This window comes from Cherax quadricarinatus, chromosome 1 (genome assembly GCF_038502225.1).
Source record: "Cherax quadricarinatus isolate ZL_2023a chromosome 1, ASM3850222v1, whole genome shotgun sequence".
In the NCBI taxonomy this organism is placed as follows: Eukaryota; Metazoa; Arthropoda; class Malacostraca; order Decapoda; family Parastacidae; genus Cherax; species Cherax quadricarinatus.
The window spans coordinates 3,001,968-3,017,177 of NC_091292.1; the positions used below are offsets into that span (position 1 = coordinate 3,001,968).

The 15,210-nt window shown below is 40.5% G+C and overlaps 1 protein-coding gene across 4 annotated transcripts in view; it reads left to right on the forward strand.

Moving 5' to 3' along the window:
* Nucleotides 1–9,220, forward strand: part of LOC128690876 (transcription factor CP2) — a 95,474-nt gene extending 86,254 nt beyond the window's left edge. For all 4 annotated transcript variants that reach the window (XM_070083582.1, XM_070083514.1, XM_070083630.1 and 1 more), the window contains one exon: nt 9,020–9,220. In XM_070083582.1, coding sequence (XP_069939683.1) covers nt 9,020–9,220 — 201 coding nt within the window. The remainder of the gene's footprint in view (nt 1–9,019) is intronic.
* The last annotated feature ends 5,990 nt before the right edge of the window (nt 9,221–15,210 follow it).

Genomic DNA, 15,210 nt, shown 5'->3' on the forward strand with positions numbered 1-15,210 from the left:
TACAAAAGGATTATTAGTGTTTTTTTTTTTTAAGTAATTTATACAGGAGAAGGGGTTACTAGCTCCTTGCTCCAGGCATTTTAGTCACCTCTTGTTGACTGTAAGTCAACAGTGGAGAACCAACACGTGGATTGCATTTTCTTAGACTGTATGAAGACATTTGATACTGTATCCCACAGGAGACAGGAAAAATTTGAGGTGCAGGCAGGAAAAACAGGAAACATACTATGATGCATCAAAAAATACCTAAGCAAAAAAAAAAAAAAAAAAATGGTCGTCAGAGAAGAGACATCAGAATGGGGAGTATAACTAGCAGGGTTCTGTAGGGATCAGTATTAGGACTAGTGCTGTTTCTGGTTTATGTGAATGACACTCCAGCTAGGATTGATTCCAATGTATCCCTATTATCTGCTGATGTAAAACTAATGAGAATAAAAACAGAGGAGGTTATGGAAAAGTTCTAAATAGATCTGAACAGACTGCAAGAGTGATTAGATAAGTGGGTACTTGAATTTAGCTCCCAGCAAGTGTAAGATAAACAAGATTAACTCTTTGACTGTCACAAGCCCATTTATGAATTGTCATTCTATGTCACAAAATTTTTGGGAAAAATAAAAAAAATTTTATGAAATGATAAAGAATCTTTTCCCGATAGTAATGACACCAAAAGTATGAAATTTGATCGACAACTTACAGAATTGTGCTCCTGCGAATTTAGCGATCTCAGCGATATATATGCATCGGCGATTTTGCCAACTTTGAGCCCTATTTTTGGCCAATTCCATTGATCCAGTCGACCAAACTCATAGCTATTTCTTTAGAACTCCATTTTTCTATCAAATGAGTACAAGAAATTGCCCATTTACCGATTTCAACTACCCCATAAAGTGGTCAGAAATTGGCAATTTGGTCAATTTTATGCAAATTAAAAAAGATGCCAATTTCAAAATGGGGTCCAGAATAAACAATGCACACAGTCTTCACACTAAAATAACATATCCTCTGTTCGTTAGTAACATCTCCAGGCCCCCTTTATATTACTCTTGCTTTCTATTTTGATTTTTTATTCACACAAAAAATAGAAGATTTACTGTTATGCAGACTGCTGCATTATTGTAAAAATGGTATAAATAATGTCAGTGCACTAGTGAAAGAATATTAGACTCCCCAGTTGACGTGTATTGGACGTGTGGTGTGGTTTGCTTACTCTTGAACACTGGTAAAAATTGAACATTTACGCTAATTTGAGCTCAATTTCAAGGTCGTTTTCAGTGAAGCTAATCACAATCATCTCTATTTCTGTAATATGTTTTCCATTCTATCAAATGAGAGCAAGAAAACGAGAATACAACCATAAATACTATATGAAAATACACCTCAAAGTCAGCATTTTAATCCAAAAACACGGTCAGTTTTTTTTTTTTCTCATTATGCACTGCATGCTGCAGGATTTTTTTATACAGTGCACACTGACCACACAGATCCATTCTCTCACACGTGAGCCTACCAGCTTTCTCCTGCTTGATTTGAAGCTGCTACAATTATTGAGTATATATACGTTCGAAACACTGGCTCGTAAGACGTATATATACAGCCAAAACAGTCAAAGGAGATGCAACAAATCATAGTCCACCCTCCCAGGCACCTAGGCTGTGCTCTTGCTGTCACCGGAAGGGGCACACCGCCAACAACTGCCTGCGAGATACCAGGTGCAATTACTACTACTACAAGAAAAGACATCAGGAGGACCAGTGTCGGAAGAAAAAGGAACTTGACAGACAGGACCACCTGTTTAGAGACCTGTTCTCAGAACAAACCAGCAGGATCTCTGAATTGGTGAACACTCTCACATGTCACCCACTCAGCTACTCTTATCCCAGCACAGCAGGTGGTATTGTGCCTTATACAAGACCATAGACCTACATCCCTGCAGCTGCCTCAGTACCCTACCTCTCTCAAGGGCAGGCACCTTACATGCCCTACACACCCACCACCTCAAGCTGACCACATCATGAGGAGCCAGTCTATCAGCATCCTGTCGGCCAACATTAGAGGTTTCATTACTAATGTTGGAGAGCTCACACATAGTTTTGTGAACACTTGACGTCCCGACATGATAGCTGTTGTTGAAAAAATTTTGGATGACAGGACTCCAGAAAATTTTGCAAGAATTGCTGGCTACACCTCATGGATGAGAAGAGACAGGCAAGGGCAAGGAGGTGTTGCTGTGTGCTTCTCTAAAAGTGTTCATGCCCAGCACATTGATGTTGCCACCCCTACACATCTTGAAATGATGTTCTTCAAGCTATGCATAAACACTAATACCTCTGTACTAGCATGTGCAATGTACAGACCTCAGTGGCAGCATGCAGACCCCATCAACTTCCTAATGGAAAATATTAACTTCCTTCTGCTACAACACAACTGTCAACATATCATAATTGTTGGTGACCTCAACCAACACCTTATACAGAGGGACTTTGATGACCTTCTTGCAGTATTTGACATGAGAAACTTTGTTGATTTCCCTACTCACATCTCTGGCTCCTCCCTTGACCCAGTAGTGAGTGATCTGGCAGAAGGCATAGTCACTTGTCAACCCCTCAGCTACGTTGGATCGTCTGACCACAAGGCTGTTTTTACGACACTTAAGATCCCAACAGAACGAGGTGAGGAGTCCACACGCACAACCTGGTTATAGGAAAGAGATAATTGGCCAGCCCTTTGCTCTGAGCTCGCCACCACCGATTGGAATGCTCTTCTCCAAGCGGATGTTGACAACCAAGTGAAAGCCTTCACTGGACACATCCTTAATCTACAACAAGAACACATTCCTCACTGGCAATATGTGACAAAGCCTACAGATCAGCCTTGGTTTGGCTTTTGTTGTAGAGAGACTGCTACTGCTAAGTACAAAGCATGGCGAAGGTATAAGAGACATCCTACCACCTATAACAGGAACTTGCACAGGCAAGCCTGTAGGCATATGGGTGACGTTCAAAAGTGGGCCATTGCTAAATGGGAGGTGGACACTAAAAGAAAGCTAGCATCAGGTAGGGTAGGCTCCAAAACCTGGTGGTCCCTGGTTAAGGACAGACAAGGTTATCTGCCTGATGAACTCATTCCACCTCTAAATCGACAGGATGAGACCACCTCTACTAGTAGTCAAGAGAAGGCGGACCTCTTTGCTGAACACTTTGCTACCAAAATGCAAGTTCCTGATCCAGCAAGGGACCCTCCTTGGCTAGCTGCAAGAACTGTGTCAAAACTGTCAGTGGTGACAGTAAGGCAGGAGGAGGTGCATTTCCTTCTTAAATCGCTTGACCAAGAAAAGGCTGTGGGCCCAGACAAGTTGAGCCCAAGATTGCTGAGATGATGTGCAGACCAGCTAGCAGCACCTCTAACTCGCATCTTTCAGCACTGCCTAGTACAGTGTAAATGGCCCTCTCTATGGAAATAGGCAAATGTAGTCCCTGTTCACAAAAAGAAGAGCAGAGCAGAAATCAGCAACTACAGACCAGTGCCACTCCTGTGAATCACTGGTAAGATCCTTGAGACAATAATCTCAAGACAAATGACAGAGTTTTTTGACTACCACTCACTATTTTGTGATCGTCAATATGGCTTCAGGAAAGGTTACCCTGCTGCTGATCTGTTGTTAACCTCTCCACTAAGTGGCACCAGTCACTGGATGAATCCAAAGTCAGCTGTGTGGTAGCACTGGACATTGCTGGTGCTTTTGACCGGGTGTGGCACCAGGGCCTCTTAGCAAAACTTCAAGCACTGGGAATTGCAGGCTCTACGTTATGTCTCCTCAGTGATTACCTTCATGGTAGATTTCTAAGTGTAGCTCTCAGTGGAACGGAATCAGCAAGACATCCTATTGGGGCAAGTGTTCCACAAGGAAGCGTACTGGGACCATTGTTATGGAATGTCTACTTCAGCGACCTTCTTCATCTCATCCCAGAATCACATGCATATGCAGACGACTGTACACTGACATTATATTATCCAAGAGAAGAAATGCCAGCTGCTCTAAGCTACATCAATCACCAGCTGAGAGCTATATCAGCTTGGGGAAATAGATGGCAAGTAACATTTGCACCTGAGAAAACGCAAATGATGATCGTCTCTAGGCACCATGATGGTAATGCTGGTGCAGTAGTAAGGATGAATGGGAGGGTGTTGGCACCTGGAGAAGAAGTTGATATCCTTGGGGTGAAATTTGACTCCAAACTAACCATGAAGAACCATGTTGTAAATCTTACAAACAAGGCAGCCAGGAAGCTTACAGCACTTCACCGTATCTTGCATCTGCTTGACAGTAGGGGTTGCAAGATTCTGTACAAGGCACAAGTATGCTCGCACCTTGAGTATGGTGCACTTTCTTGGTTTGCCTGCCCCCCCTCTCACCTGTGACTGCTTGACAGAGTAGAGAACAGAGCAAGACGTCTCATCTCTTGCCTGGACCCATCCTGGATAGATCTGTCATTTCAGCAGAGCCTTCAACATAGGAGGGATGTGGGTGGCCTTACTGTTATGTACAAGGCCAGTATTGTCAAAGTACCACACTTGGATCCACTTCGAGGACAGCGTGAAACAAGCTTTTATGCCACAAGACGGGCAGAAAGCAGCAATTTCACTCTGGCTGTACCCTTCTCCAGAACTTCACTCCATCTGAGATCATATATACCCAGGATGACTCGAGTATGGAACACATTCGTACAGCATAATGATGTCAATGAGATAAAGTCATTGGATCACATGAAAATGCTGGCCCACAGATGGCTCCAACTTCATCCTGTTCCCTACTTGTATATCTCATAACAATAAAAATGCTTTCAAATGAGCTGATGTAGGTAACAGCTCTTAGCTTGCCAATAAAGTTAGGAATCCTTAACCTGTAAATAGCTTGTCAATAAAGCTAGGGATCCTTAACCTTGTCAAACCCTGTGTAAAAAAAAAGGGGAGGGAGGGGCAAGAAGACTGGATACGGAGTATAGACTTGGCACAGGCTACAGACTTCATTCAATAACTTATAATTTTATTTAAACCTTACACACATTTTAACATGACTTTTTTTTTTTTTTTTTTTCAACAAGTCGGTCGTCTCCCACCGAAGCAGGGTGACCCAAAAAAAAGAAAGAAAATCCCCAAAAAGAAAATACTTTCATCATCATTCAACACTTTCACCACACTCACACATTATCACTGCTTTTGCAGAGGTGCTCAGAATATAACAGTTTAGAAGCATATACGTATAGAGATACACAACATATCCCTCCAAACTGCCAATATCCCAAACCCCTCCTTTAAAGTGCAGGCATTGTACTTCCCATTTCCAGGACTCAAGTCCGACTATATGAAAATAACCGGTTTCCCTGAATCCCTTCACTAAATATTACCCTGCTCACACTCCAACAGATCGTCAGGTCCCAAGTATCATTCGTCTCCATTCACTCCTATCTAACACGCTCATGCACGCTTGCTGGAAGTCCAAGCCCCTCACCCACAAAACCTCCTTTACCCCCTCTTTCCAACCCTTTCGAGGACGACCCCTACCCCTCTTTCCTTCCCCTATAGATTTATATGCTTTCCATGTCATTCTACTTTGATCCATTCTCTCTAAATGACCAAACCACCTCAACAACCCCTCTTCTGCCCTCTGACTAATGCTTTTATTAACTCCACACCTTCTCCTAATTTCCACACTCCGAATTTTCTGCATAATATTTACACCACACATTGCCCTTAGACAGGACATCTCCACTGCCTCCAACCGTCTCCTCGCTGCTGCATTTACCACCCAAGCTTCACATCCATATAAGAGTGTTGGTACTACTATACTTTCATACATTCCCTTCTTTGCCTCCATAGATAACGTTTTTTGACTCCACATATACCTCAACGCACCACTCACCTTTTTTCCCTCATCAATTCTATGATTAACCTCATCCTTCATAAATCCATCCGCCGACACGTCAACTCCCAAGTATCTGAAAACATTCACTTCTTCCATACTCCTCCTCCCCAATTTGATATCCAATTTTTCTTTATCTAAATCATTTGATACCCTCATCACCTTACTCTTTTCTATGTTCACTTTCAACTTTCTACCTTTACACACATTCTCAAACTCATCCACTAACCTTTGCAATTTTTCTTTAGAATCTCCCATAAGCACAGTATCATCAGCAAAAAGTAACTGTGTCAATTCCCATTTTGAATTTGATTCCCCATAATTTAATCCCACCCCTCTCCCGAACACCCTAGCATTTACTTCTTTTACAACCCCATCTATAAATATATTAAACAACCATGGTGACATTACACATCCCTGTCTAAGACCTACTTTTACCGGGAAGTATTCTCCCTCTTTTCTACACACCCTAACCTGAGCCTCACTATCCTCATAAAAGCTCTTTACAGCATTTAGTAACTTACCACCTATTCCATATACTTGCAACATCTGCCACATTGCTCCTCTATCCACTCTATCATATGCCTTTTCTAAATCCATAAATGCAATAAAAACTTCCCTACCTTTATCTAAATACTGTTCACATATATGCTTCAATGTAAACACTTGATCTACACATCCCCTACCCACTCTGAAACCTCCTTGTTCGTCCGCAATTCTACATTCTGTCTTACCTCTAATTCTTTCAATTATAACCCTACCGTATACTTTTCCTGGTATACTCAGTAAACTTATTCCTCTATAATTTTTACAATCTCTTTTGTCCCCTTTCCCTTTATATAAAGGGACTATACATGCTCTCCGCCAATCCCTAGGTACCTTCCCCTCTTTCATACATTTATTAAACAAAAGTACCAACCACTCCAACACTATATCCCCCCCTGCTTTTAACATTTCTGTCATGATCCCATCAGTTCCAGCTGCTTTACCCCCTTTCATTCTACGTAATGCCTCACGTACCTCCACCACACTTACAGTCTGCTCTTCTTCACTCCTAAAAGATGGTATACCTCCCTGGCCAGTGCATGAAATTACCGCCTCCCTTTTTTCCTTAACATTTAAAAGTTCCTCAAAATATTCTCGCCATCTACCTAATACCTCCCTCTCCCCATCTACTAACTCCCCTACTCTGTTTTTAACTGACAAATCCATACTTTCCCTAGTCTTTCTTAACTTGTTTAACTCACTCCAAAATTTTTTCTTATTTTCATTAAAATTTCTTGACAGTGCCTCTCCCACTCTTTCATCTGCTCTCCTTTTGCACTCTCTCACCACTCTCTTCACCTTTCTTTTACTCTCCATATACTCTGCTCTTCTTATAACACTTCTGCTTTGTAAAAACCTCTCGTAAGCTACCTTTTTCTCTTTTATCACACCCTTTACTTCATCATTCCACCAATCACTCCTCTTTCCTCCTGCCCCCACCCTCCTATAACCACAAACTTCTGCCCCACATTCTAATACTGCATTTTTAAAACTATTCCAACCCTCTTCAACCCCCCCACTACTCATCTTTGCACTAGCCCACCTTTCTGCCAATAGTCGCTTATATCTCGCCCGAACTTCCTCCTCCCTTAGTTTATACACTTTCACCTCCCTCTTACTTGTTGTTGCCACCTTCCTCTTTTCCCATCTACCTCTTACTCTAACTGTAGCTACAACTAAATAATGATCCGATATATCAGTTGCCCCTCTATAAACATGTACATCCTGGAGCCTACCCATCAACCTTTTATCCACCAATACATAATCTAACAAACTACTTTCATTACGTGCTACATCATACCTTGTATATTTATTTATCCTCTTTTTCATAAAATATGTATTACTTATTACCAAATTTCTTTCTACACATAGCTCAATTAAAGGCTCCCCATTTACATTTACCCCTGGCACCCCAAAATTACCTACTACTCCCTCCATAACATTTTTACCCACTTTAGCATTGAAATCCCCAACCACCATTACTCTCACACTTGATTCAAAACTCCCCACGCATTCACTCAACATTTCCTAGAATCTCTCTCTCTCCTCTACACTTCTCTCTTCTCCAGGTGCATACACGCTTACTATAACCCACTTTTCACATCCAATCTTTATTTTACTCCACATAATCCTTGAATTTATACATTTGTAGTCCCTCTTTTCCTGCCATAGCTTATCCTTCAACATTATTGCTACTCCTTCTTTAGCTCTAACTCTATTTGAAACCCCTGACCTAATCCCATTTATTCCTCTCCATTGAAACTCTCCCACCCCCTTCAGCTTTGTTTCACTTAAAGCCAGGACATCCAGTTTCTTCTCATTCATAACATCCACAATCGTCTCTTTCTTATCATTTGCACAACATCCACGCACATTCAGACTTCCCACTTTGACAATTTTCTTCTTCTTATTCTTTTTAGTAATCTTTACAGGAAAAGGGGTTACTAGCCCATTGTTCCCGGCATTTTAGTTGACTTTTACAACACGCATGGCTTACGGAGGAAAGATTCTTATTCCACTTCCCCATGGATATAAAAGGAAAAGTAATAAGACCAAGAACTATTAAGATAAAATCAAAGAAAACTCAGATGAGTGTGTATAAATAAACGTGTCCATGTATGTATGACATAGCTTCTAAATATATCTTAGTGTAGGCTTCTTACACATTCATATACTCTTTCATAAACATACTTCATTGCTTTATTTATTTTCACTGGCTAGGGTCATCTTCTTTACTTATTCTCAGTAATCTCACTCAATTTTTCAGAAAAATTATCTTCATTGTTAAGCATTGACAAACCTGCAGCCAGTGTACTATAGGCATAGTGTATTTGTATTTACATTATAAACAGTGTACAGTAATTTATAACGTAAGAGCTGTTAAATTTGTATTCTTTGGGGAGTTTAGATTATGACTTCTCAAAGTATTTATTTAATATTTAGTGAATGCTCTTATATTGGAATTGCCAATGAAATATCATATAATCTAAATTATAAAAAATAATATATTGGAATTGCTTATAATTAAAATATTTGTATTTTATTCATCATCAGTACTATGGTGCTCCTCTCAACACTGGAAGCAGTACAACACAGACCACAGCTTGGTTGATGGCCAATCGCTTTAACAAGTACACCAGCATGTTTTCGAATTTCTCGGGTACTGATATCCTTAGACTGTCTCGCTCAGACCTCATAGAAATGTGTGGTATGGCTGATGGACTTAGACTCTTTTATGCCCTACATGCTAAGTAAGTATGGACTGTTTATTTCATTAAAGAATCAATGTACCATTATGTGAAGTCCTAGAATTAAGTGCCTCAACTTCTTTTGTTTTTTCCACTTTGATCTCATCTTGCTGCTTCCCTATTATTGTTTATATGTAACTTTTTAAAAAGGGAAGGGGGACAAAAGAGATTGTAAAAATTATAGAGGAATAAGTTTACTGAGTATACCAGGAAAAGTGTACAGTAGGGTTATTATTGAAAGAATTAGAGGTAAGACAGAATGTAGAATTGCAGATGAGCAAGGAGGTTTTAGAGTGGGTAGGGGATGTGTAGATCAAGTGTTAACATTGAAGCAAAAATTATAGGGGGATAAGTCTGTTGAGTATACCTGGTAAAGTGTATGGTAGAGTTATTATTGAAAGAATTAAGAGTAAGACGGAGAATAGGATAGCAGATGAACAAGGAGGCTTTAGGAAAGGTAGGGGGTGTGTGGACCAGGTGTTTACAGTGAAACATATAAGTGAACAGTATTTAGATAAGGCTAAAGAGGTCTTTGTGGCATTTATGGATTTGGAAAAGGCGTATGACAGGGTGGATAGGGGGGCAATGTGGCAGATGTTGCAGGTGTATGGTGTAGGAGGTAGGTTACTGAAAGCAGTGAAGAGTTTTTACGAGGATAGTGAGGCTCAAGTTAGAGTATGTAGGAAAGAGGGAAATTATTTCCCAGTAAAAGTAGGCCTTAGACAAGGATGTGTGATATCACCGTGGTTGTTTAATATATTTATAGATGGGGTTGTAAGAGAAGTAAATGCGAGGGTCTTGGCAAGAGGCGTGGAGTTAAAAGATAAAGAATCACACATAAAGTGGGAGTTGTCACAGTTGCTCTTTGCTGATGACACTGTGCTCTTGGGAGATTCTGAAGAGAAGTTGCAGAGATTGGTGGATGAATTTGGTAGGGTGTGCAAAAGAAGAAAATTAAAAGTGAATACAGGAAAGAGTAAGGTTATGAGGATAACAAAAAGATTAGGTGATGAAAGATTGGATATCAGATTGGAGGGAGAGAGTATGGAGGAGGTGAATGTATTCAGATATTTGGGAGTGGACGTGTCAGCGGATGGGTCTATGAAAGATGAGGTGAATCATAGAATTGATGAGGGGAAAAGGGTGAGTGGTGCACTTAGGAGTCTCTGGAGACAAAGAACTTTGTCCTTGGAGGCAAAGAGGGGAATGTATGAGAGTATAGTTTTACCAACGCTCTTATATGGGTGTGAAGCATGGGTGATGAATGTTGCAGCGAGGAGAAGGCTGGAGGCAGTGGAGATGTCTTGTCTGAGAGCAATGTGTGGTGTTAATATAATGCAGAGAATTCGTAGTTTGGAAGTTAGGAGGAGGTGCGGGATTACCAAAACTGTTGTCCAGAGGGCTGAGGAAGGGTTGTTGAGGTGGTTCGGACATGTGGAGAGAATGGAGCGAAACAGAATAACTTCAAGAGTGTATCAGTCTGTAGTGGAAGGAAGGCGGGGTAGGGGTCGGCCTAGGAAAGGTTGGAGGGAGGGGGTAAAGGAGGTTTTGTGTGCGAGGGGCTTGGACTTCCAGCAGGCATGCGTGAGCGTGTTTGATAGGAGTGAATGGAGACAAATGGTTTTTAATACTTGACGTGCTGTTGGAGTGTGAGCAAAATAACATTTATGAAGGGGTTCAGGGAAACCGGCAGGCCGGACTTGAGTCCTGGAGATGGGAAGTACAGTGCCTGCACTCTGAAGGAGGGGTGTTAATGTTGCAGTTTAAAAACTGTAGTGTAAAGCACCCTTCTGGCAAGACAGTGATGGAGTGAATGATGGTGAAAGTTTTTCTTTTTCGGGCCACTCTGCCTTGGTGGGAATCGGCCAGTGTGATAATAAAAAATAAAAATATTTAGATAAACGTAGGGAAGTTTTTATTGCATTTATGGATTTAGGAAAGGTATTTGATAGAGTGGGTAGGGAAGCAATGTGGCAGATGTTGCAAGTATATGGAATAGGTGGTAAGTTACTAAATGCTGTAAAGAGTTTTTATGAGGATAATGAGGCTCAGGTTAGGGTGCATAGAAGAAAGGGAGACTATTTCCTGGTAAAAGTAGGTCTTAGACAGGGATGTGTAATGTCACCATGGTTGTTTAATATATTTATAGATGGGGTTGTAAAAGAAGTAAATGCTAGGGTGTTCGGGAGAGGGGTGGGATTAAATTATGGGGAATTAAATACAAAATGGGAAGTGACACAGTTACTTTTTGCTGATGATACTGTGCTTATGGGAGATTCTAAAGAAAAATTGCAAAGGTTAGTGGACGAATTTTGGAGTGTGTGTAAAGGTAGAAAGTTGAAAGTGAACATAGAAAAGAGTAAGGTGATTTTTTTTATTATTTATTATCACACTGGCCGATTCCCACCAAGGCAGGGTGGCCCGAGAAAGAAAAACTTTCACCATCATTCACTCCATCACTGTCTTGCCAGAAGGGTGCTTTACACTACAGTTTTTAAACTGCAACATTAACACCCCTCCTTCAGAGTGCAGGCACTGTACTTCCCATCTCCAGGACTCAAGTCCGGCCTGCCGGTTTCCCTGAACCCCTTCATAAATGTTATTTTGCTCACACTCCAACAGCACGTCAAGTATTAAAAACCATTCGTCTCCATTCACTCCTATCAAACACGCTCACGCATGCCTGCTGGAAGTCCAAGCCCCTCGCACACAAAACCTCCTTTACCCCCTCCCTCCAACCTTTCCTAGGCCGACCCCTACCCCGCCTTCCTTCCACTACAGACTGATACACTCTTGAAGTCATTCTGTTTCGCTCCATTCTCTCTACATGTCTGAACCACCTCAACAACCCTTCCTCAGCCCTCTGGACAACAGTTTTGGTAATCCCGCACCTCCTCCTAACTTCCAAACTACGAATTCTCTGCATTATATTCACACCACACATTGCCCTCAGACATGACATCTCCACTGCCTCCAGCCTTCTCCTCGCTGCAACATTCATCACCCATGCTTCACACCCATATAAGAGCGTTGGTAAAACTATACTCTCATACATTCCCCTCTTTGCCTCCAAGGACAAAGTTGTTTGTCTCCACAGACTCCTAAGTGCACCACTCACCCTTTTCCCCTCATCAATTCTATGATTCACCTCATCCTTCATAGACCCATCCGCTGACACGTCCACTCCCAAATATCTGAATACATTCACCTCCTCCATACTCTCTCCCTCCAATCTGATATCCAATCTTTCATCACCTAATATTTTTGTTATCCTCATAACCTTACTCTTTCCTGTATTCACTTTTAATTTTCTTCTTTTGCACACCCTACCAAATTCATCCACCAATCTCTGCAACTTCTCTTCAGAATCTCCCAAGAGCACAGTGTCATCAGCAAAGAGCAACTGTGACAACTCCCACTTTATGTGTGATTCCTTATCTTTTAACTCCACGCCTCTTGTCAAGACCCTCACATTTACTTCTCTTACAACCCCATCAGTAAGGTGATGAGAGTATCAAATGATTTACATGAAGAAAAATTGGATATCAAATTGGGGAGGAGGGGTGTGGAAGAAGTGAATGTTTTCAGATATTTGGGAGTTGACATGTCAGTGGATGGATTTATGAAGGATGAGGTTAATCATAGAATTGATGAAGGAAAAAAGGTGAGTGGTGCATTGAGATATATGTGGAGGCAAAAAATGTTATCTATGGAGGCAAAGAAGGGAATGTATGAAAGTATAGTAGTACCAACACTCTTATATGGGTGTGAAGCTTGGGTTGTAAATGCTGCAACGAGGAAGCAGTTGGAGGCAGTGGAGATGTCCTGTCTAAGGGCAATGTGTGGTGTAAATATTAAGCAGAAAATTCGGAGTGTGGAAATTAGGAGAAGGTGTGGAGTTTATAAAAGTATTAGTCAGAGGGCTGAAGACGGTTTGTTGAGGTGGTTTGATCATTTAGAGAGAATGGATCAAAGTAGAATGACGTGGAGAGCGTATAAATCTGTAGGGAAAGGAAGGCGGGGTAGGGGTCGTCCTCAAAAAGGTTGGAGGGAGGGGGTAAAGGAGGTGTTGTGGGCGAGGGGTTTGGACTTCCAGCAAGCGTGCGTGAGCGTGAGATAGGAGTGAATGGAGACAAATGGTATTTGGGACCTGACGATGTGTTGGAGTGTGAGCAGGGTAATATTTAGTGAAGGGATTCTGGGAAACCGGTTATTTTATATAACCGGACTTGAGTCTTGGAAATGGGAAGTACAGTGCCTGCACTCTAAAGGAGGGGTTTGAGATATTGGCAGTTTGGAGGGATATATTGTGTTTTTTTATACGTATATACTTCTAAACTGTTGTATTCTGGGCACCTCTGCAAAAACAGTGATTATGTGTGAGTGAAGTGAAAGTGTTGAATGATGATGAAAGTGTTTTTTTTGGGGGGGGGATTTTTTCTTTCTTTTTGGGTCACCCTGCCTCAGTGGGAGACGGCCGACTTGAAAAAAAAAATGTAACTTTTTCTTAACCCTTTCAGGGTCCGTCCTGTAGATCTACGGTTTTACGTTCAGGGTCCAAACCGTAGATCTACGTCATGAGCTCAGCTCACTCTGATAAACTGTGAGTGGTAAATTTGGGCCTAGATATGAGAGAATACAACTGTGTGGTATGTGTGCACCACATAAAACAAATCCTGCAGCACACTGTGTATAATGAGAGAGAAAAACTGAGACCGTGATTTTCGATTAAAACAGCGATTTTGCAGTGTTCTTTTTGTATGTTTTTTATAGTTGTATTTGTGATTTCTTGGTCTCATTTGATAGAAAGGAAGAAATATTACAGAAATAGAGATAATTTTGATTGGTTTTAGCAATGGAAATGGCTTGAAACTGAGCTCAAAGTGGCGGAAATGTTAAATTTTTGCCAATGTTCAAGAGTAAACAAACGACCTAACACGTCTAATACACACCAGCTGGTGGGTCTAATATACATTCACAAATGTGGTGATGATATTTATACAATTATTACAATATTGCATAACAGTAAATCTTCTATTTTTTGGTGTGAATAAAAATTCATTATGTGAATAAAAAATCAAAATGGAATTTATTTGTAAAGCCTCAAAATATAACTAATGAACAGAGGAAATGTTAGTTTAGTGCCAGGAATACCTACATTGTTTATTCTGGACCCTATTTTGAAATTGGAATATTTTGAACTTTGTGTTAAATTGGCCAAATCACCAATTTCTGGTCACTTTATTTTGTAGTTGAAACAGTTGATTTGGTGATTTCTTGTGCTCAATCGATAGAATAGAAGTAATACTAGTGAAATAGCTAAGAATTTGGTTGACTGGAATAATGTAATTGGCCTAAAATGGGGGTCAAAGTCGGCAAAATCGCCGATTCGTAAATATCGCTGACACATCAAAATTCACGTGAGCATAATTTCGTCAGTTTTCCATCAAATTTCGTACTTTTTTGTTTTATTACATTCACAAAAAGATTCTCTACCATTTCATAAGAAAAAATAAAAAAAAAATTTCTTGAAAATTCTTGGACACTGGGGCACCACTTCAGATTTTGGCCTTGGACCCTGAAAGGGTTAATGTAAAGTTAATTTTAATCCTTCGCATCTCACCAAGGTAGCTTGACACCCAAAAAACATAACTTATTCACTATCATTTAAAATAGCATATCTGTACGTATTTATTATTATCAACATTTTCTTTCTGTAATTTTATGTCATTTACTGACTGTTGTCTTGTGCATAATGTTTATTTTGTGAATCCTGCTTCCTCTGTATGTTACTTGCAATCTCTTTTTTCTATATGTTTATTGAGCATTACTTCCCAGTGTAGTACAAATAACTCTTTTTTTCTGCTGTCCAGGCATAATGAAAACTCCTTTAAGCCTTCCATACTCACAGAACCAAGTGTATCTCTGGGTTAAGTGAATTTTTTGAAAAAGCATTTATTCAAGAATTATAAAATCCCAAATTATTATTATTATTAT